The following is a 23,442-nucleotide window of genomic DNA, read 5'->3' as shown; positions in this document are numbered from 1 at the left end:
GGCGGGGCACTGGGCTCCAGAAGCTTCCAGAACAATCTCAGCTCGAGAAGGGGCGGGGGAGGAATAAACCCATGAATCCCAGAGCCTGCCCCCTCTCCTCTCCCGTTCCTCCTTCTGCACCAAGACCGCAGGCCAGAGGCGACGGAAAACATCTCTCGCCGCAGACCCGCCCGGAAAGCACCCGAAAAAACTTAAAAACCGCGTCCAATAGAAAAGATGGCAAAACCTTATCAGGACCGGGCTGTGCTGAGTCACACCGAGCGCGCACACCCACAACCCTTGGGGACCCTCCGGCGCCCCGTAGCCGCGTCCGGAAGTGGAGAGGCAAACATGGCAGCGTCCCGGGCCGGCGCGGCCACCACGTGCAGCTGCCCACTAGCCCAGACCCACTCCACGGCCCACCTCGCCCATAGCTAATACCTGCCTAGAAGCAGCCCCGCCACCAACACAGAAAAGAGGCTGAACTCAAGAGCTCCCTCCCACCCTCAACAAAAAATAGGAGCGTTATCCCAAAAGCCGCCCCAACACAACAAAATGTGGGAGTCAGAAAGGACACGAGAGACGAAAACAACTCGGAAGACCAATCTAACCTGAAAAGCCCGAAGACTGCAGCCTTACCTTAAAGAATAAGAATCGCAGACACTAGAGAGCTGAGCGGGCAAGGACCGCCTCAACTGCACTCGCCGCAACAAGGGCGCACGGGGGTGACTCAAGAGAACGGCTGTGCGCCCCCAGTCGCCTTATATAAGACGAAGCACAGCCTAGCTGCCCGCCCCCGGATCCCTCCGCCTTAAAGGAGGATGCCTGTCAGCACCGCACCTGCCGCCGCCCGCCCACCTTGACGTCATGGTCCAAAATAGGGGAGGGGGCGGTGAAGAACGGGAGCAGCCGGCCTCAGTCTGCACGGGGAGCGCACGTATTTACTCGTTTTCATAGCCCTGTCTCTGCGCTTCCAAGACAGGACACCATCAAAAATAGATGTTGGGAATGCTCTCATGACGTAAGCGGCGGATCAGGGGCGAGGATCCCCACTGACCTCCGTAGAAAGCTGTAGTGCAGGCGTCTCCACACCCAAGAGTCCCGGCCTCGAAGGACGCCTAAAAAGTGGCCAACCACTCCCACCTACGCTCCCAGGCTCGATCTCCCTTTAGAATCTTCGCTACACATTCCAACAGCCCGATAAGGGGAAGGGGGTCTTTTCCGCGGGCGGTGCGGAATCGGAAGCCCAACTCTGGGCAGCCCGGGGAATCCCGGGCAGCCCGGGGAATCCCGGCCCTCCCGGGGGCAGGGCCAGCGTTTCGCCGCAGGGCGTGGCTCCGGCTGCTGGAAGGTTGCCGGCTCCGGCTGGCGGGGGACTCTTTGCCTGCATGCGGCGGAAGGAGCCACGGCGGCGGTACTGCGATGCTTCCAGCAGGTTCCAGGCCCGCCTAGGCGGTCCCGCCCCGCCCCCTTCCCTCGAGGCTCCGCCCCTCCCTCTGCGGCCTGGGCTGTGCCTCTGCGGCGGCTCCGCCCCGCGACCGTTCTGCTAGGATCCTGGGGTCGAAGTGGGCTGCCCTAATCCCGTTTACTGTAGGAAACTGCAGGGGGCACCCTTTACCCCACCTGCCAGGCCCAGCTAGTCCAGCACTGCGTCTGGGGTTGGGATTGACCCCACTTCTACCCCATCAATCACACGGGCTGTTGGGGCAGCTCTAAGGGCGCCGCCTTTAGAGAGCGGAAACTGGGGATGGGGTCGCTACGCGATGGACCCTCCCCAGCTAATGCAGCCTCCCACAGGTGTGGAGCGCAGAGACATGCACATCGAGTTCTCAGTCTGGTTTCTTTTTTTCTTTTTTTTTCCCCCACTCTTCTCTCTTTCTGCAGCTGCTTAGATCTGGGGAGGGTCTGGTCTCCAAGGACCCCTCTGCAGGGTGGCAGAAGTTCTTGGAGGCAGCATGAAGACTCTGGCCAGAGTGTAGCCCGCTCCAGGCGGTTGGAACCACGTCGTTCCCCTTCAGCGGTGGCGCCGGAAGCTCCAAGCCACGGGCCTGCCCAGCGAGATGCGGGACGCCGTGCCTCTTCTGGCTCTGCCCCTTTTGCGTTTCCTCCGGCTGGTGAGCTGTCCTTGCCTTTCCAAGGCCTCATCTTGGAAGCCTACTGGACCCACAGACCCTCCAGGAGAGAATGGCCACCCCCTACGCTGTGACCTTGTGGATGTCCAGCAACTCCCTTAGTGGCCCACTTTGTCGGCCCCTGGCTTGCTGTGGAGGGCTTCCCCCACTACCACCCGCGGACCTCCCTCAGCAGCCCTGGTGCCCAGTCTTATTCTTTCGTATCTTCTTCGTTTATGTGTTCAGTTTCAAGGAACAAAGGACCCTTGCTTTCTTTTTCCTCGTCCCACACTCCAGACCTCATCAACCCTGCCATCACTACCTCAATTTCATCTCTCCTTACACTTCCACTCCCCTTCTTTATGGTCTGGGAGGAGTCAGTGAGTGGGGGAAGGGCCGTGGTGCTGCTGCTAGGAGGCCCCCCGGATGCTGTGTTCCTGATGGAAACCTCAAACCAGGAGCGTCACCCCCCATCACACCCTCCCTCCCCCTGGGCAGAAGGGGGCTAGTTAATTAAACACCTGCTCCCTGGTTCACAAAGAGGATTCACAACATCTCACAGTCCTTTGAAGAGGTGGGAGTGAATCTGCACATTCTAGAAACTGGGCGAGGAAGGCTTCAGTGAGTACCCCAGGATGGGTCAGCTCAGAGCCTTTGCTCCGCTAACTCCCTTGCTCCCTGATCCAGAAATGGAGTGGGAGTGCTGTTTCTTCTCCCAGGACTCAAGCCCAAAGCAGAGCAAGAATCACTCCTGTGGACCAGTGTCAGGATCAGAGATTCCTCGGGGGTTTCCTAATGGGAAAATCTCAAATCTCGCACCAGCACAGAAATTCTGCTTTCTCTTCCAGAAATCTTCAGGATGACTTCTCCAGCTCATTGACACTCACTAATCCCCTGTGAGCCTTGTCTGAGGATACAGGGATGCATAAACAGGACAAGGAGCCCCTAGCCCACTAGGGGGAGCTGCAGCAGACCAAGTGCGAATCAGAGCAGCTGGCAGCAAGGGAGAAGCCTCAGTTTCCCAGCTCAGCCTGGGTAAGGGGGCAGGCTCAGGGCTACGTGGCACAGGTCTACTCCCCAGCAAAGGGAAAGCATGGGAAAGGCACAGCCCTGCCAGAAGGACCACAGCCCAGGAACCCTCAAGGGAGGCAGGAGTCACTGAAAGTGACCCTGCAGGCAGGGATTAGGTTGCAGAGGGCCACAATGCCATGACCTTAACTTAGGGTCAGGGAAGCCACTGAAGGATATTAAAGATGACTTAACCCCCCCCTGAATCCCCAGAAGCCTATTCCTAGCAGCATTTGCAACCCTTGATGTTCCCGAGATACCCTTTATTCCCGACCAGGCCTCAAAGACCCAGCCCAACCTTCTGCTGTTTGGAGGGCAGCCAGGTGAAGCAAGGACTGATAAACTATGGCCTGCAGTTGGTGGGCTTATCACTTGTTTTTGTATGGCCTGTGGATAAGAATGGTTTTTACATTGTTTAATGGTTGAAAAAACATCAAAGGGAAGATAATATTTTGGCATGTGAAAAGTATAGGAAATTTGAATTTATGTCCATAAAGTTTTACTGAAACAAGCTCTACTTATTTGTTTACACGTTGTCTTTGGCTAGTTTCACACTGTAATGAGGGAGTTGATAGTTGTGACAGAGACCATATAGCTTGCAAAGTCTAAAATATTTACCCCCCTCACCTTTTACAGAAAAGCTTTGCAGACCCCTGATCTAGCTAAAGCTAAGTAGGGCCTCGGAGGGAGCACAGACTCAGCCTGGGCAGAGGCCTCCGGCTGCCGCTCGGACTGGGACTTCTCCTAGTTAGGAAGCACCACTGGCCTTTCAAAGAGGTCACGGGGGCCACTGAGGGGAGCTTAGATAAGGGGCCATGGATGAATCAAGCAACCGGAGGCATCAGGACGTCAGGGCCTATTTAAGCATGGGAAGTAGCTCTGGCTCCTTAACCTCCAGAACCAGCAGCCTTCCAAGCTCAGCACCTGCCAGGCGTGCCCTGTCAGTTCTGGTCTTCCCAGTTCCACCAGGCTTACATCTCTGAATTCCTGAGCTGACATCCTCCTGGGCCAACAGACCTGATGTTCAGATATGTTGGGCAGCTGAGCAGGTCTGCATGGCCAACCAGGGCTCCATCTCTTTGCCTCAGTTTCCATGTTCTGCAGGGACATGTCTCTTTGCACCACTTTCGCTCATTTGATTGTTAGCATGTTATTTTTTGATGCAGTGGCACGTGGAAATGTGCCTTCATTTTCTGTTTCCTGGAGAGTTTGAAAAACGATGGTTGTGTATCGATCCCACAACTTGGTAGGCTACCTTACTAATTTTTAATTCGTCTGTCAGGCTTTTGTTGTTTTCTGGTGCAACCCTAGCTATCATCTGAGAACAGTGACAGCTTGGTTTCTGCCTTTCTAACCCTTGTATCTCGTATTTCTTGTTACACTGCAGCAGCTAGGACCAGCAGAACAGTGACGTGTGGAAACAGTGATTCTGGGCATCCCTGTCTTTCTGATTGGAAAAGGAACACTTCATCATTGAGCATATTTTCTTTCTGCTCTTAACTTGTTCTACATCTTAATCTGAATGGGTGTCAAAATTATTTTCTGCATCTATTGAGAATATTGTTTTTAAAATTTCCTTAATCTATTTGTGTTTAATTTGTTAATAGACTCACATTAGGCTGAAATTATCCATTTCTTTAAAGTTTTGTAGAACTCACCTATAAAAATGCCTGTTTCTGTTGTTTCCTATATGAAAATATTTTAACTAGGAACTCAAATTTTTAAATGGCATAGGTCCATTCAGATTTTCTACTCCTCCTTGAGTGAATTTTAATAATTTTTCTGGATGTTCCTTGAAAGCTTTAAAGATTATGGCATACTATTTCCTTTGACTATCTTTTTAATCTCTGTTCTATCTCAAGTATGTCCCCTTTTTTCACTCCTAAAATTGTTTTTCATGTCTTTTCCCTTTTTTCCTGATCAGTTTCACCAACAATTTATCTATTTTATTACATAATTTGTTTTCTGTTTCTTTAATTCTTTAATTTCTTTATTCTTTTTTTTAATTTCTGCTAAACTTTTTCTCATTATTTCTACTTTTTGAGGGTCAGGTCTGTTGTTCTTTTTCTATTTTCTTAACTTTAATACTTAGCACATTAAATTTCATCCTTTCCCCTTTTCAGGCATAAGGATTTAAAACTATAAATTTCTTTTCAAGTACTATTTTAGCTATATCCCACAAGTTTCAATATGTAGAATTTTTTATTATAATTCAGTTTTAAGGATTTTGATTCCCCTTATGGTATCTCTGTTGATCAGAGATCAGTGGTATCTGTTTAAAATGTTCAGTTATTTTTATATTATCTTTTCATTATGTTGTAGACATACAATGGTGTGTATGATACTGAACTTTTGTATTTGAGACTTCCTTTGTAATCTAGGATGTGGTTAATATTTATAAACACCCCATGTGCGCTTGAGAAAAATATCTATTGATACTACCTAGTTGTTGGATAGGTCTAAATATGTTAAATCTATTAAATCAAGCCAGTTAATTGTGTTGTTCCAAACAAACAAAAATCCCACTTGGAGACTCCCCAGGACGAAGCTTGGAGAAGGGGGAGGATGGAGGTGTGGAGCTCACACAGGGGTGGGGAGGCACGGTGTACACATTCTCTAAGGTAGGATGATAAAAGTGGGGCTGAGGGGAGGGGAGGACCACTCTGGGCTGGAGGGGTCAAGAAGTCTGTTTTAGGCATTGTGGGGCACCAAGGAGAGATTGTCCAGGAGGCAGAGGCTGATGGCTGAAGTCATGGGGAAGAACAAAATCTCTCAGGGGAGTGGGGTGAGAAAGCCAGAAATTGTGGTCTAAGCCATTCTGGAATTGTAAATGGAGCATCTTTGGTAACCTCCTCTTTAATACCCATATCAGCGTATCTTGACTCTCTAATGGCATAGTATCTGTGGCCTGGGGGTGTGACTGAGTCCTGCCTACCTGCCGTTGCCAGCCCAGCCCAGAAATGTCTGTCCTCTTCCTGCCGTCACATCCACCAGGCATCACTTTCTGTCTTGGGCGTTATTTAGTGTTCCAGGCCCCCTTTGATGAAGAAGCTAAAACGTAACCCTAAATTGGTTCAGCCCAGAGCAGATTATAGGCAGAGAAAGGTGCAGGGGGCGGGTGACACCACAAACAACCCTGACCTACTTAACTGTTCTGCCTGCCACCTGTCCTGCCCGAGGCACAAGTCACTGCTCAATGTGCAGGTCTCAACTGGCTGGATTTCTAGGTCATCCACTGGGCCCAGTGCCTGCCTGGCCCACCTGCACCAGATAAAGGATCGGTAGGGCTGTGGTACTTACTGCTGGTGGGTGGTGAGGAACTCACAAACAGGAGGCACTGAGGTTACACATCAGGAAGGACCTTGCTGGTTTCAGCTGGGAAGGATGTCATGCGAGTTCAGGATCCTAGGAGGCTTAGGATCCCTGGGATGTGAAAAGAGAAGATGCCTCTCTGGAATGTTTTGGAGGCTGGGAGGAAGGTGCACCAAGCCTGCATTACGTGCCCCCCTATCTCATGAGGCCGTGTACCTTTCCATGCTCTTCACTGCCTGGGAAGTCGTGTGTGTGTGTGTGTGTGTGTGTGTGTGTGTGTGTGAGAGAGAGAGAGAGGGAGAGAGTGTGTGTGTGAGAGAGAGAGAGAGAGGTGTGTGTGTGTGTGTGTGTGTGTGTGAGAGAGAGAGAGAGAGAGAGAGAGAGAGAGAGTGGGAGGGAGGGAGGGAGACGGAGAGGGAGAAAGACGAGGACTGAGAGACACAGAGAAACAGAGACTTAAACTTACCTGGTGCTTTGCAGTTTACAAAATATGTTTCTGTCCTTTAAACTTTTCAGCCTCGGTTTTCTGGAGTAAAACAGGCATGGCAATAGTCAGCACTCCATAGGATTATTAGCTCAGTGGAGTCAGTATATGTACGAGGAGCGACAGGTGAACGTTATTCATTAACTCAGTGGAGTTTCACAACCGGGAGAGGTAGACAGGGCAAGTAGTATTACCCGCGCTTTACAGTTAAGCGGCTCCGAGATGGAAAGTGCCTGGCTAAAGGTCACCCGGACTTAAGGGGCAGTAGAGTCTGGACCCCCATCTGCCAGGGGTCAGATGAGAGGGGCTGCGTGGATAGAGGCCGCGCTCCGGCCAGGGGGCGCGCGCGTCACGGGTGACGTCACTTCCCCTTCTAGCGGCGGGCGGGGCTGAGCAGAACCCAGGTTCCTCTCGTTCGAGCCCCGGCCCAGCGGTTCTCGGCTGTCCCGCCCGAAGGCTGTGGCCGTTCGCACTTGGCTGGGATGAAGGAAATGAGGCCTGGCTCTCGAAGCTTCGGGGGCTGAAGATGCGGGGGAGGGGGCCGAACGGCATGCAGCGGGAGCAGCTAGCCCACCAGGCTGAGGTCATCCTAATGACTCTTGGCACCACGTGTCTCTAGGGTCCTCATCTCCTGCACCCAGGCTCTGCCGCAGACCCCCTTAATTTCCTTAGAAAGCCGTACGTGTTACCCCGTTTAAAGAACAAGGGAGCTGGGCCACAGAGGATATAGGTGGCTCGTGCAAGGTGACACAACTGGTACTTGGCAGGCCCAAAATGGAATCCTAGGCTCTGAATCTGAACCATCACCCAACCTGCAGGAAGGCATGGGAGGGGGTAGCTGTCATGAGCAGAAGCCCTTGCTTTGTGGGGTCCCGCTGACTCATTTAGCACTTGCCCGGCTGTCTGGAGCCAGAACGCCAGGGGCTGACTGGCAGGTAGCACCAGGACCGCCGAAGCTGAGGGGCTCTAGTGAGCACATGCTCTCCCAGAGGGCACCCGTGCAGGAAGCCAGGTCGGGCGGAGATGAGCTGGAGAAGCCAAGCTGCGACAAAGGCCCCTGATGCGTTGAGGGGCGGAGCAGGGGGAACGCCGACCTGCCCCAAGAACCAGCCTGGCCCCTCTCCCTCCGACTGCCACTCTTCCAGTGTCAGGACTTGGGTTTCAGGCGGGGCCTGCCGGCCACAGCCGGGCTATCTCTTTAAGGTGACTCTGCACTTCTCTGCTCACATCCATTTTGAATCCCTATCAGAGTTTAACATCCTGAGGATAATTTTCCCAATAATTGGGGGTTTCCTGTCAAGCACCTGCTGCCACCATACTCTTTCCATGTTCACCCCAAAGAATATAAACACAGGTATATTGCAATTCATCCGTTATACCCGACGCTTCACTTCTATTTTTAAGGACGACTGCTAATTTTACTGGGGCTCTTAGCTTTTCAAAAGTTTGAAGCTGCAACAATTCACCACATAAGATTAAACAAGAGGGAAATTTGTGTTGCAGTGGCAGCCACTCCAGGGAATACAGCCGCCTAATACACAGACCACCGATTGGGGCAGAAATGTCGCACGGGAGGAAGGTGACGACCAGCACAAGTTTAGCCCATGCCCACCTTACAGGAAGCAATGTGCTAAGAGGAAAAGTGGCGAGGCCACACAGCGGCCTGCTTCCCACAGGCGGTGTTGTCTGCAGAGCGCCCACCTGTGGCCGGAGGCTATCACTGCAGTGGGGTCGGCAGGAGCTACTTTTTTTTTTTTTTGCGGTACGCCGGCCTCTCACTGCTGTGGCCTCTCCCATTGCGGAACACAGGCTCCGGACGCGCAGGCTCAGCGGCTATGGCTCACGGCCCCAGCCGCTCCGCGTCATGTGGGATCTTCCCGGACCGGGGCACGAACCCGTGACCCCTGCATTGGCAGGCGGACTCTCAACCACTGCGCCACCAGGGAAGCCCTGGCAGGAGCTACTTTTCCTAACCCCCAAGAGCTCCCCATTCTCAGGTGAGGACACTGAGGGCATGAGTGACACGAGTGAGACTCATATTTTTTGGCATTTGCATTAGAAAAATTGGAAGAGTCTAGTCACTTTCTTCATCAATTCCAGTTCAGAAAGATGCGACTGTAATCTAAATTTGCCCTTCAAGCCATTGCTGGAGTTGTGAGAAACCTACTTAACACCCATCTCTATCTCGTGGGAACAGGCATTGAAATGAGTGCTACCACACAGCTGGAATCTGGCCTGTGAAGACTGTGAGGCTGGACAAGCAGATGCAAGGAAGCAAACATCTTCGAGTACCTCTGGGAGCTTAAAGAGTGAAAACAGAGAATGTAGACCCAAACCTGAAAAACATGACAGTCTGGTAACTGGAGTTAAGAACATAGTCCCAGTTACAAAAGTTCTGAGGTGCAGAGGGAGAAGGAAAGGTAGAAACTGGCTGTCGCTGGTGGTGGTAATCAGGAAATGTTTGGCGTGCCCCAGGGAGAGGCCCGCCTGTGACTGAATGTGTTTTCAGCTTATTCTGCTGTCGTGGGTGGGATGGGCTGCAGGAGACCTGGCAGGAGTCCTGAAAGGCCAGGCAGGAGGCAAGAAGCGACCCAGGGAAGAAGCACAGGGTCCCTGAGGGGCTGTGGTGCTGAGGAAGGAACCCAGTAGGACTCTCAGAAGTTGAGATGGAGTGAGAGGGAGCAGAGCAAGGGTGCAGTTTTCTCCCCGCCTCGTGGCCAAAGGGCACCGCAGGGACGAGAGAACACTCAGGGCACCCTCTGCTTTTGAAACTGATAGGAAAGAACACCTTGTTTCCCACCAACCTCAGATTCTGTACCCTGGTTTGGTGTGTACACTGGGGTATTTCTGTGGACTCCAGTTCCCCCTATGATGATATATTTAACTCCCCTGTTAGGACTTCAGAGCTCATCAAAAGCCCTTAAAAATGTGCTAACAGCCCTTAATGAAGCCTGAAGCCTTCAATTAAACTGTCAGAAATAAAGCCCCGACAGCAGTGCCAAGGGTGTGGGGGGTGGGGGCAGTGGCAGCTCAGAGGCCAGAGCTCTGGTTTCACTTCCTATCTGCCAGAGTCCTTTTTGAGAAGGGGGACCCAGCAGTATGGTCCCCTCCACTGACGCCTCTCATGGTCCCGAGCCACCGCACACCTCCCTTGGCCAAAGTTTGGGAAGAGAAAGGGGGCCCAGCTTCCCTGAGGACACACAGGCCCCTTGTTCGCCAAGAAGTCTGCCTTGACTTCGATGTCAGGGCTGAGTGCCAGGCAGGGCAGAACCTTTGGGCTGCAGCCTCTTCCTGCCGGGAAGGTGGGAGTGCAGCCAGGAGCTTGCGGGGACAGGGTGGTGGAGCTGGTCATTTGTAGAGAACTCAGTCTCCGGGCTGTGGGGTGAGGACAGAGTGGAGGGGATGACCGTGAATACAAAAGGAAGATGGGGCACTGTCTCCACCCCCAGGCCTATGAAACAAGGGGTGAACCGGCAAAGGAAAATGGCCTTTCTCCGTCTCGGCCAACAGTCTGGGTGTCCTGGCTCCAGGCCTGTCCCTCCTCTGCGGCCCCAGCAGGAGGTACTGTAGTCACTCTGAGACTAAGAGGACCAACACCCACCCTCACCCCCGTCTTGGACCCCAGCCCAGTGCTGGCCGAGGCCCATCTGGGTCAGGCCCATCCCCCCGGACTCAGGCTGCCATCCCTCCAGCCTCTCCAGGGCATGAAGCCATGGCTGGAGCACACAGGGAGCCATGGAGAGGAGAAAAAAAAAAAAAAAAAGAGTTTATTTAATCAGAGAGCCTTTGAAGGCACCTGGTTTGAGTGTAAAAAAAAAAGTCAGTAAAATGGCGACTGTACAGGGTTCATGATGGGCAAGAACATGGGGAGGTGGAGGGAAGAGGCACATGGGGAGAAGGGGGCAGAAGTATCAGATAAGACTTCAGAACGAGCAGTCCTGACCCCTAGCCACCCCTGGTACAGGCAAACAGGTAGACACATGACACACACACTCTGAGACTAGGAGCCTCTGCCGCTCTGCCAGGCAGGGATCGATCAGAGCTAAGTGCGGGGGGGGGGGGGGGCGGGGGGGGGAGCACATGAGCAGACACAGAGGCCGTGTCCCCTCCCTCAACTCTGACTCTCAGGCCCACAGTGTCCCCACCGTCCATCCTCAGAGGCTCTCTCCTCCAGGCCTGGATGCTGGGCCCAGCACAGGCCGTGGGACAGCAGAAGTCGGCTAGAAAAGAAAACCTCCAGAGGACCCCTGCCCATCCCTGAAGGAGAAGGAAGGCAGGAGCAGGCGGCCGGTGCCATCCTTCCGTCCATCCTCGGTCACACGATTGCCCGGAACAGGAAGGAGAAGACAGCCCCCAGCGCCAGGCCCAGAGACAAAAAGAAGGCCATGATGGCTCCAGCTGTCTCTGCCTCGGCTGGCTTCACTTTCCTAAAGGAGGGAGGGTGAGCCTACCTTAGGATGGCCCCTACCCCAGCTCCACCCAGAGCATCTAATTCTGCTTACCCACCTGTCGTACTTCCCCTCTTGGGGGGATGTGTACTGGGGCTGTCTCTACCTTTCCCTGGGAGCCCCTCCCTCGCCCGACCCCTCTCCTACCCACCACTGCCTGGGACCCTAGGGCCAGTGGGCTCCTCTCTCAGTCTGGAAACCCTGAGCTCCAGGATCAGGAATCTTCTTTTGCCCTCTCTCCCTCTACTGAGTGTCTCCCATTGGAGCACTAGTCCCCTCTTGAGACCACCACACTCCCCACTCACTTGGGCCCAAAGCACATGCAGAGACTGGCGAGATAGCCGTTGGAGAAGGCGAAGGCAGCCATGAAGAAGATGAACCAGGCATCGTGCTCAAAGACCACGGCCAGGTTGTGGCGGGGCTGGACGTTACACAGCAGCAGCAGAGGCACGAAGGCCAGCCGGGCCAGCACCAGGATCGGCAGCCAGCGGCTGTCCTTCCCAGGCTGCGGAGACCAGGCAGTGTCTCAGTCAGGCTGCGCCAGCCCCCAGGGCACACCCAGGCCCCCAACCAAGGCCCCCGGGGCTCCATTTGGGGTCCCTCAGGATCTGAATTGAAATCTCAAAGCCTAATTACCCTTCAGGGGTACTGCCTGGGAGGGGGCATGATAGAGCCTTCTAGAGTGCTGGCCATGTTCTATATCTTGACCTAGGTGGTGCTTATCAGGGGGGTGTGTATGTTTACTTGTGTGTGTATATACAGTCATTAAACTGTACACCTACAACTTGTACGTCTTACTATACGTAGATTGTGTCTTGGTTTTTAAAAAAGCATGGTGGCCTTTTCACCATACTTTCTTGGTTCCCTCTCTGGGTCTCAGGCTGGACTCTCCCCTCTCACAGGGTCTTGGTGCCCCCTTCCTTCACTTACCCACATGGTGAAGGCTGTGAGGCTCCGGCCCAGCCAGTCAAAGATATTGAAAGTCAGGAAACAGGACACAGGAATGAAGTAGCCTCCTGGAAGAGAAAGAGTAGATTAGGGAACGGTTAGCAGGTCCAAGAGAGGCAGAATCTACAACCCTGACCCTCACTGGGACTCAGTTTTCCCAGCTATAAAATGGAGAAGATGCTTCCAGCCCAGGGAAGGGCAAATGGACCAGGAGAGTCTGGCTGGGGAGACAGCAGTCCAAGCTCCCCTCCCCTGGAGTCCTAGCCCTGCTGGAGCCCCTGTCCTTCCCCATCCTGGGAACCCATAGGGTCCTCACTCCAGGCGCTGGTGCCCGCAATGCTGGACTTGACCTCGGCAGCCACGGCAGGAAACATCCCAATAGTGATGGTGAAGACGAAGCAGACGGAGAGAGCCGGGACTAAGATCTGGAGGAAAGGGACTCAGGTCTGTGTCTTCATGGCGGTTGTGCATCATTAAAGAACCAAGATTCCCCAACACACACACACACACACACACACACACACACACGAGAATCCAGGAAAGTGGCCAGTCTCCAGTCAGAAACGGAGGGGATGGGGTCTTCCCAGGTGGTCCAGTGTGTAAGACTCCGCGCTCCCAATGCAGGGGGCCCGGGTTCCATCCCTGGTCGGAGAACTAGATCCCCCATGCATGATGCAACTAAGAAGCCTGCATGATGCAACAAAGATCCCATGTGCCGCAACTAAGACCTAAGACCCGGAGCAGCCAAAATAAATAATTAATAAATTTAAAAAAAAAAAGAAAGGGAGAGGATGGGCAGTGCCGGGAAGGGGGAGGGTGGGTTGGGGAAAGGAACAAAAGGAGAGAAAGAGGGTGAGGGGTAGAAGGCAGGATGCCCAAGCCCCACATACATTTTGGAGGATGGCGCAGACAGAGTGGCTTTCGTCGGCGGGCTGAGAGTTGGGGGCTGAAACTCTGGCCTCCTCTTGGCCTGCTTTTGACTCCTCTCCTGGGGGGTGACAGGTGGTGGAAGGATCTTCAAGTTGTGGGAATCCCCAAAAGGGCTGGGGTCAGCTGAGGGTGGACATTCCCTTAACCAGTGCACAGCCGCGCCCTGACACTTAGCCCAGACGGCCTTCGAACTCCCAGTGTGCAAGTCCCCTGACCTCTCCCAGGAGCCTCAGGTCAGGTTACGCCCTGTCCAAGAATCTGAAATTGCTTCCCAATGTCCTCAGGCATTCAAGGCCACCCAGGATCTCCCCACCCCCAACGCTTCTCTATCCCAGCCCCTATTTACTATTGTGACCCCTCACCCCATCCCTGATCCCTCTCGCCCCTGGCATCACTGCAGCAGCTCATTCTTGCCCTCAGCTCATGCTGCCCCCTGCTGGGAAGACTGTCCTCCACCCCAGCTTCCTCAGTCTCTTCAGACCTTTGCTGATGAGGTCCAGCTTGGTCTCCTGCTCCCCGGGCCCTTCGAGCTTGAGTTGCTGGTAATAGCGGTAGAATTCCTATCAAGTGAGGGAAGACCAGGAAGGTGGATTCAGAAGCGGAATCTCCAGAATCTCCACCTCCCCCAGGTTTCACACCCACAACACCCTTGATCTGGAGTCCTGGACCCGCCCTAGACCCCAAACCGGGTGTTCTCCAAGAGCTCACCAGCCTCGGCAGGCCCAGATAACAGGCGATCGTCAAAATGATAACCCCACAGGCTGTGATAAAATAGCCAAAGGCACTTTCCGACAGCTCCGAGCCACCTGGGGTGGAGGGTGTCAGCAATCAGAGACAGGCCCCCTCCCCTCCTCCCCACAACAACCACCAGGGCGACAGGCAGACAGACCAGACGGCAAGACTTACTGGCGATGGCGCAGATCATGGCCACAGAGGCAAAGAAGCCTGCCAGGCCCTGACCACTCATGATGGGGGCTGTGTAGCTGGCGGGCAGGAGGCCGGCCAGGCCAAACAGGCTGCCCTGCAGGATGGCACCGAACACTGGGGAACAGGGTGGGCATCAGCAGGGGAGGGAGGAGCCGGGTGGGTGGCCGGGGCCCCTGTAATTCCTGCTTTACTCTCAGTAAGTCTTGACGCTGAGCGGCCCTTCTCTCCCCACTCCCAGGGCCTCCTCTCCCACACCTGGTCCGTGCCCGCTCAGGCTTCTGAATCCTGACCACCCAGAGGGAGGAAGAGACTGTGGGTGTGAAAGCAAGGGGCGGGTATGTGGGAAGACCGCTGCCCCAGGTCCCCACCCAGCCCGGCTTACAATTGATGAACATGATCTTCATCATGGTGACGACAAAGAAGGGCAGAGCATCCAGGGGCACCTTCACCAGGATGGCAGTGATCAGGAACACCAACAGGATGGCCACCAGGCTGCCCAGGATCCGCACAGACTGGGGGATCCTGCCAGAGAGGCCACGATGGCAGACGCGGGTGGTAAAGCCAGGGGCTCAGCCCGGGGAGGGCACGAGGCGGTGAGCGGTCAGGGTGGGGGCCTGGGCACTCACCTCCGGAGCAGGAAGGAGTTGAGGCAGGTGAAGAGCAGTAGGGGCAGCATGGCACATAAGGTCATGACGTTGTTGAAGATGGCGCCGAGATAGTTCCGCTCTGGCAAGGGTGCTGAGGGGCTGGCCGAAGCCCGGATGTCCTTGCTCGGTTCAGCAGGGACCAAGGACGCATTCTGGGACGTGTCCAGGCGGTTTGTGAAATACTGTGAGGGTTGCACAGAGGAGTGTTGGAACCTCTCTCCCCGTGCCCACAGCACAGATCCAGGCCCTACGTGCCCAGTGGACATGCCCCTGGGAGCCCATCCCCCACATCTCACCGCAGTGGCTGTCATGAAAAAATTCCAGGGCAGCAGCGTCCCCAGACCCAGCATGAAGAAGATAAGCCAGACGGCTTTGTACCTGGGGATGGGAGAGGAAAGTGAGGCCAGGTGACTCACCATCCCATCCTCCTTCCCAAATCAAACCTGGGGCAGCCCCCTCCCCTTCTATCTCTCCAGCTGTCCCAGGGCACAGGGCATGCGTCCTCCTATTTGTGTATGTATGTGGAGGGAGAGGTGGCCTGGGATGGGGGAGAGGGCACAGATGAGTCCCGAGAGGGAAGGGGACCAGGGACATAGGACCGAAGGGCATGGCCCAAAGGACCATTCTCAGCCCCAAAGACTCAGGGGACGCTGCAGGCTTGGGAACCAGTGTGACCCACACATCCGGAGGTGGTTTTGGAAATCCTGCTAAAGGCTAGGGGTGGGAGGGTGAGTGAGAAAGCAAACACAGTTCTTCCACCCCCGCCAGACAGGCTGGAAGTGATTACACTGTCAGGGCAGGGCTGTGTGGCTCTCCAAAGAGGATTCTGAGGTCAGGAAACTCCCAGACCATTCTGGATCTAGGAGGGCAGGCAGGCAGGGAGCCTTGGGACATCTGGGAAGTGAGGGAGCTGTTTTCTCCTGGCCTAGACAGGACCAGCTTTGTAGTTTGCACCACGTAGGAGAGGCCAGGAGGGACCAGGCCACTGGACATCATCTGGGCCCCAGAGTGTAAATAAGCGCCACCCAGCCTAGGCCAGGTCACTGCCCCAAGCCCTACCCCTCAGGGCCTGTCTGGGACGGGACAGCTTTCCCCAGACAGCCCTGGGCCCTCCCACTGTGGTCTCCAGATGTGTCTGCCATACTTTCCCCAGAGCCCACACCCGCTTTCTTCACAGAGCTGGCAGGGACAAGCCCAAGGCAACGAGCAGACGAGTCTAGCCAGAGCGCAGGGCCTGGCCGCACCAGCTGGAGGCCTGGGTAGGCACCCCAAGTGGGCAGGTCTGAGCCCTGACAAGTTCAGCCCCCCCATCTCCCTCATATATTCCCCACCTTGAGGAAGAGAGGTGAGGCCTTGATCGAGAGGCCCAAAGGAAGGGAGAATTCCCAGCCAAGGTCCCACAGGACAGAGGGCCAGAGTGGGGCTGGGTGAGTGCCACAAGGCCAGTGGAGAAGGGGAAAGGGTTCAGAGAGCTGCCACCAGATGGGGGTGCTGAGATAGGGTGGCAGGCAGCCTGGGAACAAAAGACACCGCGGAGGAAACCAACCAAACAGCTTGGGGCCTGTACTTACTATGTGTCCTTAAATTCCCTCCCACCCAAGTAAACCTCACATCTCTTTTACAGGTGGGAGATGGTTTCAGAGACATAAAGCTAAGTGCCCAAGGTCCCACAGCTAGAAGTGGCCTAGTTCCATGGCCTTTGGCACAGGGGGGCAGGATGGGCAGGGGAGCGGTGATGGGATTGGGGGGCCCGGGTGGAAGGCTGTTTTGGACCCCAGGCACGGCTTCATCAACTTTTTGGGGGCCTAGACTCCTGGGAGAACTTGCATCCAGCTACAACCTCTTCCCCCAAAACACACATGCATGATCATGGATGCAGGTCTAACTGGAGGGAACTCCTAGGCTCCGGAGGTGGGGAAGTGTAAGGGAGGTCAGAGTCAGGATCAGGGTGAGGCAGAGGCCAGGCCCGCCGGCCGGCCAGCTCAGAAATGAGGGGTGCTGCCAGATGTCTCCCCACAGTGGTGGCAGGAGCTGGAAGCTGCTGAACACTGGAAACTCTGACAGGCCAGGGAGGGGCTGCTGCCCACCACCCCGGGCCTCACCGGAGACACCCCCATCAGCACCCAGCCACAGCACGAAGGGCCCCCACCCCTGATGCAGACCCGACTCATAGCTACCTCATAGCTGGAAGGCCCGTCAGTGGTGGCAACCCCAAATTCCAAAGGATATGGCACCCAGCCTCCTGGACACCCCTTTCCACTCCCCTGGATTCACAGCCCAGGTCCCCCAGTACCTGTCCTGAGGCTGGTGACTGGTTGTCATGGTGACGGCGTTCTTGGTTATGCCTGGCTGATGCCCTCCTCCCTCGGTGATTGCTGGGGGCAGAAGCAGTGTGAGCTCCTGTCTCGGCCCTGCTTCCCCACAGGCCTCTTCAGACTCTTGGTTTCGGGGGTGAGGAGGGCAGGGCAGACAGACCGGGCAGGCTGAAGAGTCCAGAAAGCCCCACTCCCGGCCCTGCCTCTCAGGACTGCTCCCTCTGACCCCTTGGGCCTGGCCCGCTGGGCTCCCCTGCCTGCTCAGGCTCTACCTGGCTCCCGGCCTGGCCTGGCCACTGCCACCGCTATTTTTATCCAGCAGTTGAAGCACTTTGTAAGCAGGGAAACAGGAGGGTGGAGCGCAGGAGGGAAGGAGGAGGAGGTATGGTTGAGAGGGAGAGAAAAACAGTTAAATGCAGGGGAGACAGCGGGAGGGGTCAGGGACAGTGATGACAATGAAGTGGGGACAGAAGGAGGGAAACAGAAAGGAGATAAGAGCGAGAGGATAAGGGGAGGGAGGAGGGAGGACACAAAACAAACAGATCCGCAGAAGCAGCAGCCTCAGGGGTGATGACCGAGGCCAAACCAGCGAGGCCTCCCTCCCCAGCTCTCTCTGCAAGTCTGACCTCTCTGCACTCCCAGGGAGCCCCTGGGCTCATGGTTAGGGTGGGATTTGGAGAGCCTGTCCCCTCCTGGGGGCACCCCAGACTCCAGCCTCTCTGCTGGTGGCACCCTAGCCACTGCCCAGAGGCTCCCTGGTTCCTGGCCAGTCTTCCAGGAACATACTTCAGGATGTGTGTGGGGACCCAGCCTCTCCCCTGACCCCCAGTCCTGGCCACAGGGTCATCCCATCCCCCCCAGATTCCTCTCTGACTCACTCCCATGTCCTCTTCCCCTTTCTGAGAACAAAGTTGGAGGGAAGACTGGAGGGATGGGAGCAGAGGCTGCCTAGTCCCCAGGCATCCAGCCTCCTCCCTCAGTATCCCTTCCCTGCTCGGGCAGGGAGAGGCTCCCTGGCACCAGGAGAGGAAACATCTTTCTCTTGGATGGCATAGAAAGCCAGGCAGGCGTGTGCTGGCGTGTCCCCAACGTGTGGGCCTAGCTCTGGAGCCAGTTCTACCGTTCTGGGTGAGGACTGGCTTCCTTGCCCACCAGGACCAGCACTCAGACTTGCCAGCAGAAGGGTGGGGGCAGAGGGGGCCCGGGCGGTCCGTGGGAGGTGGTCCTAGCTCAGGCTCAGGCAGCAGGCCTTGTCCATGTGCTCCTCCAGAGTAAGGGTCTAGAATGAACGTGGCGGCACAGGGCATATCAGGAGAGAACCCCCCAGGCCTCACTGTGGGAGGAATCAGCCCCATTCTGAGAAGCCTCCCCACAAACACAACCAGGGAGATAAAACCCAGCCCTGTAGCTTGGGAGATAAGACAGCCAGCAGTCTCAGCAGGGGAGCTGAGGGGGTGGGTCAACTCACAGGTGCAGCCAGTGCTCCAGGCCCCAGCCTGAGACCACAGCCCTGGGGACCCCAAGAAAGGACCGCGATGGGCCTTTCTACCCCCCCTCCCAATAATTCCTCTCAACCGCTCCCTGGGTAAACTCCAGCCTCTCCAAGGCCTTCCTCAGCCCCCTGGCCCACATCTGGGCCATAGGACAGGGAGGGGAGGGGCAGACCCACATAGCTCCAGATGGAGGCACTCTTCCTTTCCACAAATATTTACCGAAGACCTCTGCATGCCAGCCAGGCACTGTTCTAGGCACTTGGGACAGTGGTGAATGACAGTTTATACATTTTCTAGAAGGACGGGGACGAGAGGGCTCTACACTGGGGTGTGGGCAGAGGAAGTGAGGGGAATCCCCAGCTTCTCACCTCACCCTAACCTGTGCTCCATCCTCACCCCCCACAGGCAAGATTCCTGGCAGTAAAGAGCAGGTGCAGCTTCAACGCGCAGGCGGGAGATGGGGCGGTGCGGAGGATAGAGTATCTCCCCTTCCTCAGTAAAATCTCTCTTAGGCTCAGAGGAGTATTTCTTTCTGCTACACCCCTGCTCTCTGTTCTCAACTGTCCTCACCCCAGTCCTGGGCACAAGTCAACTCCAGGGGCAGCCCGCTCCCCCTGCCCACATCCTGACGTTCAGCCGACCAGCCCAGGTATTTTGTTTTTGTCTGCCTTTGCCCGGTAGCAATCGGGGATTTGATACCAGCTCAGAGCATCTGGTGCTCCTCAGCAATGCCTTGGCCTGCCGAGATGAGGCCTTGACAGCAGCCACTAAACTAAGCACCTCCCCAACCCCAGGCCCCAAACACCTCTCATGCACCGCAGCTTCTAGAGACACCCCTGTGGTAGCATCAAATTCACCACTTCCTTGGATCCCACATGGGGCCAGCCACTACCTGGAGATACCTTCTCCTGCCCTTGGCTGCCCTCGCGACCACCATAAGCTAGTACAAAACTGTCTCCACTAGAACAGACGAGGACAGCTGAAGTTCACAGAGGTTGAGTCATTTGCCAAAGGTAACAGAGCTAGTGAATGGGTGAGCTGGAATTCAAACTCAATGTGCAGCTTACTCTAGGCTCCTTCCTGGGTGGGGAGGGAGGTATAAAGGCTGTTTCCCAGCCAGCCTCCTATACTGGGAGACAGGGTAACTCTACTCCAAGTAAGGGATTAAAAATAAGGTAGGGGTCGAGGTCACCTCCAGCCTGAACTAAGTGTCAGCTGTAAGGCACTCCCCCACCCCATTACACACACTTTCTGGCAAGGAGAGCTCACACTGGCAGGACAAGGCAGGAAGGTCTGGAGGTGATCGAGAGGAATGGGCAAAGGGACGGCCCCAAGAGGGGTGAGGGGCAGGGGTAGGACCAGCCCTCCTCCACCACAGCTCTCCGCTGGGAAGAAAATCTGGGGTATGTCTTTGTTCTTTCTCTGAGTGAAGCAAGGGTACTCTCTCCGGGAATAAATCAGGACGCGCCCAGGAAGGGAGGCCAGGTACACGAGTTCGGCCAACAGAAGGCGGGGGTTAAAGAGACAGCTCCTCCACCCCCATTCCCTGCACCCAGCGCAGTTAACGGCGCGGCCCCTCCCCAGTACCAACGACAAGAATTGATCGAGATTAACCTTCAACTCGCCCGCCCCTTGCAGAGGTCAGCTCCGCGACAACCGGTTTCAGGCCCGGGAGCCAGGTCGTCCACGCCCGCTCGGGTCCGGGTCCCCGCAAGGTGCCCCTGCGCCCGGGCCTCGGCGCGCCACGTGCTGCGCGGCTCCGCACGCTCAGCGCGGGGGCGGGGTGGGGCTCAGGTGGGGCCCACCCCGCGTCCCCTCCCCCGGCCGCGCAGCTGCCAGGCCCGGCCTCCCTGCTCTCGTGGCAGGCGGCAAGCGGCGCCTTCCACCCCGGCGACCCCCGGCCCCCGGTTCCCCGGCCCCCAGTCCCCGGGTAGCACCTGCTGGGAAGGAGTCCTCCCGCGTGGAGGTTTGCGCGCTTTTCCTGCCACTTCCCGCGCCCGCCTGAGCACATTCAAACCCGCCCTCCGTTCGCCCCGCCCCGGCGCGCCCCGGCCCGCGTCCGCTCTCCGGCGTCCGCCGAGGCCCCGCCCCCGCCCCTGCCCCCGGCACGCCGGCTGCCGGCTCAGAGGGAACCCCTGACCCGAGACCCTCCGCCGCCTGGCCTACACCTTGCACTATTTCTGTAGATAGGACCTCTGGGGGCGCTGCCACGCCAAACCCTGCCCTATCACGGAGCACGTGGGGCTGGAGGGTATAGCAGCACACTGGGTACCCCCGGTCTCCGCGCTGGGGTTACACGAACTCCTACACAGCTGTCTCGGGACTCTCCCAGCGACAAACCCGCTCAGACAGATCCGGACGGCCCCCGCGTCGCCCCTACACCATCTCAGACGTTCTGTTATGGCTCCCCAAGCCCCCTCTCACACCATCTCTTTCACACTGCACCTTTTTCCTTTCCAGCGCCCCCTTCCCTTTTCAGTGACACTTTCTTCGAGTCAGACTATCCTTTCCTCTCCCCAGACCCCACGCCGGGGGATCCCTCCGACGGAATCAGCATGATGTGTGACCTGGGTTTTCCCACACAGATCCGCTCACCGACAACTTTGACTTAGAGAGGGATGTGTGTGGCGTGGTGGGGGGAGCCACAGCCCTGTAGCCCTCTCATGATTCACCCTTTCTAAATCCAGAACATTGGAAAAGCTGAGGCACAGCTGGCAACGGGAAGAGAAAAAGCCCGTAACAGCCTTATAGCCTGAGTGAATCCTATGGTCCTGATACTCAGAGGTGGAAGCCTTGCGGAGCCCCACATCCTCCCTGGCTGAGGAGGAAGGGGGTGGGCATGCTGAGGAATGATCAGTCCTTCTTGAACCTCCAAGGGAGGGGGAAGGATTCCCTCCTTTTTCGTTGGTCAGTAAATCTGGGGGATGGGGGGATCACTGCCCCTACAGCAGCCCTCACTATAGGAGGACAATCCAAAGGCTAGAGAGATGCTGAGGACAGAAAATCCAATCCACCCCCCACACCCTTGCCCCAGTTACCCAAGAGGCCTGTACCCTGGAGAAGCCATAAACACTAATTAACAATTAGCAGTACTAACATCGTAGGGATAAGGCAGAGTCACGCCTTCTCCGCAGAGAACAGACTGGGCTCTGAGGGGAAGGGTAGTTTTTCTACTTAGGATGGATCAGTGGATGCACCCCAAGATACTCAGAAGGGCTGTTCCCAGCCTACTGGCTCAGGGCCCCACAGAGACATGACATACCAACATCTCCTGGTCTTAACCAAACAGAGGGCAGGAAGAGGGGTATGAGTGGTATTTTTCTAGGCACTGCCCCATGCCTTGAGGGCAGCTTCATGTCTGGGTCTCCCTCCCCCCATTCCTACCCTGTGTTTGTCCAGCCTCTCTCTTCCTCTCCTGGCCCTCTTCTCCCTTTTTGCTCGGCCCCTGTCTCTCTCCCCATCCTCACTTCCCGTCTCTAAGTCTGTGGAGGTGGCAGGCCTTCGTGGTCAAATGGATCCCCCAGGCTGGTGGCCATTGGCTGTAGCTGTGTGCAAAGGGGGCTGGAAGTGGAAAGAAACTGGAGGGAAGTGGTGAGGGTCACAGGCCAGACAGCGGAAGGCTGGTTTACCTCCCCACCCCCGCTGAAGCTCAGCCTGCTCACTAGATGGCAACAGCCTGGGCTGTTATTGCTGGACAGAAGCCTGTCTGGCACTCTCCCCGCCTGGGCCCCCAGCCAGCACCCACACCCCTCCAGAGCCACCTCCCTACGCAGAGATGGTTGCTGGGTGCCAGGGCCCTCTGCTGGACAGCCTCGGAGCCCGACTCACAGTGGCCTGTGCCCTCCAGGCCCAGCCAGTCCTTGTCGCCCTCTGCCCAATCATTTGGTTCCCTCAGGTCCCGGGTACAGGGGTAGGGTGTGAAGGGCTGATCCAGCTGCATCCCACCCCCACCAGATCCCCCACCTATTTGAGCCTGTGGCTTGCCCTGATTCCCTCCTCCCCCTTCCAGGCCCCAAGCCTTCCTCATCACCTCACACAACCAGTCCTATCCTTCCCCAGCCCTGCCTCCATCTGTGTTTGCTGGAAGTGGATTTGCTTGGCTCCGCAGTTTGTCACCAACTCGTCTCGTGACAGTTATGTTCTTAGTCCTGTTTGCGACTCTATCTCTGTGGCCCTCTGGCAGGCTGGGACTAGGGAGAGGCCAGAGAGGCAACTTGCCTGAGTTGCAATATTTAAGGGGGCGCCCAAATATTCCAGAATCCAGATAAATAATGTTTAAAGGCAATATTTTTTTTAAATCAAAGTTAATGCAAAAAAAAAAAAAAAAAGAAAAAAATCCATGATGAACAAAACATCAACTAAACTAAAGCCAGAATCCAGCCCTCTCAGGGTCGGACACCCTCAAGTTCCACACCTTTCTTGTGGGTGTGTACGGGGATCAGGGTTCAGGAAGACTGGGCTTGGTTTTCCAGCTTCATTTCTCAGACCTCTGCCCCTATCCTCTGCTCTGGGAAAGTCTCCGACCTTGGAGACAACTGAATGTGGTTAGGGTAGGGTAGTCATCTCACCACGGCTTCCAACGTCTGGGAAAATGATCTCCTCCGCCAAAAACCGCAGATGCAGACTCCGTTGATTTCCCCCGCCCCACACGCGCAGACCCCGCCCCCTCGCCGCGGCCCCGCCTCTGCTCCCAGCGCACCTGCAGGGACTTCTGAGGGCTCATCCGGAGTCCGGGAGTGCGGACGGAAATTCACAGGCCCCAGTTTGGCCTCCTCACTTC

At 56.0% G+C, this 23,442-nt stretch overlaps 2 protein-coding genes across 10 annotated transcripts in view; both read right to left on the bottom strand.

Annotated features, from left to right (window-relative positions):
* HSP90AB1 (heat shock protein 90 alpha family class B member 1) overlaps positions 1 to 7,329 on the bottom strand; it is a 12,449-nt gene extending 5,120 nt beyond the window's left edge. The window contains exon 1 of one of the 3 annotated variants that reach the window (XM_032647671.1): positions 6,937 to 7,329. The gene's annotated coding sequence lies outside the window, so the exon portion shown is untranslated. Of the gene's footprint in view, positions 1 to 572; positions 578 to 618; positions 855 to 6,936 lie in introns of those variants that run through there. The other 2 variants (XM_032647670.1, XM_032647673.1) reach the window with 2 other exon arrangements.
* SLC29A1 (solute carrier family 29 member 1 (Augustine blood group)) lies at positions 5,175 to 23,442 on the bottom strand. Of its 7 annotated transcripts, none has more exons than XM_032647676.1 (14): positions 20,600 to 20,675; positions 18,344 to 18,448; positions 17,148 to 17,229; positions 15,151 to 15,232; positions 14,834 to 15,036; positions 14,590 to 14,729; positions 14,187 to 14,321; positions 13,989 to 14,086; positions 13,762 to 13,840; positions 13,241 to 13,338; positions 12,667 to 12,775; positions 12,333 to 12,418; positions 11,708 to 11,907; positions 10,693 to 11,381 (listed from the first exon to the last, which is right to left on the bottom strand). In XM_032647676.1, the coding sequence occupies exons 3-14, from the start codon at positions 17,174 to 17,176 to the stop codon at positions 11,270 to 11,272; spliced, it is 1,371 nt and encodes a 456-aa protein (XP_032503567.1). In that variant the 5' UTR covers positions 17,177 to 17,229; positions 18,344 to 18,448; positions 20,600 to 20,675; the 3' UTR covers positions 10,693 to 11,269. The 7 variants fall into 7 exon arrangements, 6 of the variants coding, with proteins under 6 accessions (XP_032503567.1, XP_032503570.1, XP_032503566.1 ...); XM_032647679.1 differs by lacking the exon at positions 20,600 to 20,675 and adding an exon at positions 20,277 to 20,515; XM_032647675.1 differs by lacking the exon at positions 18,344 to 18,448 and having other exon boundaries at positions 20,600 to 20,685.

The sequence above is a fragment of the Phocoena sinus genome, chromosome 11 (assembly GCF_008692025.1).
Source record: "Phocoena sinus isolate mPhoSin1 chromosome 11, mPhoSin1.pri, whole genome shotgun sequence".
Taxonomy (NCBI): Eukaryota; Metazoa; Chordata; class Mammalia; order Artiodactyla; family Phocoenidae; genus Phocoena; species Phocoena sinus.
The sequence above is the reverse complement of the archived record's forward strand: the minus strand, read 5'-3'. Positions and strand labels throughout refer to the sequence as shown.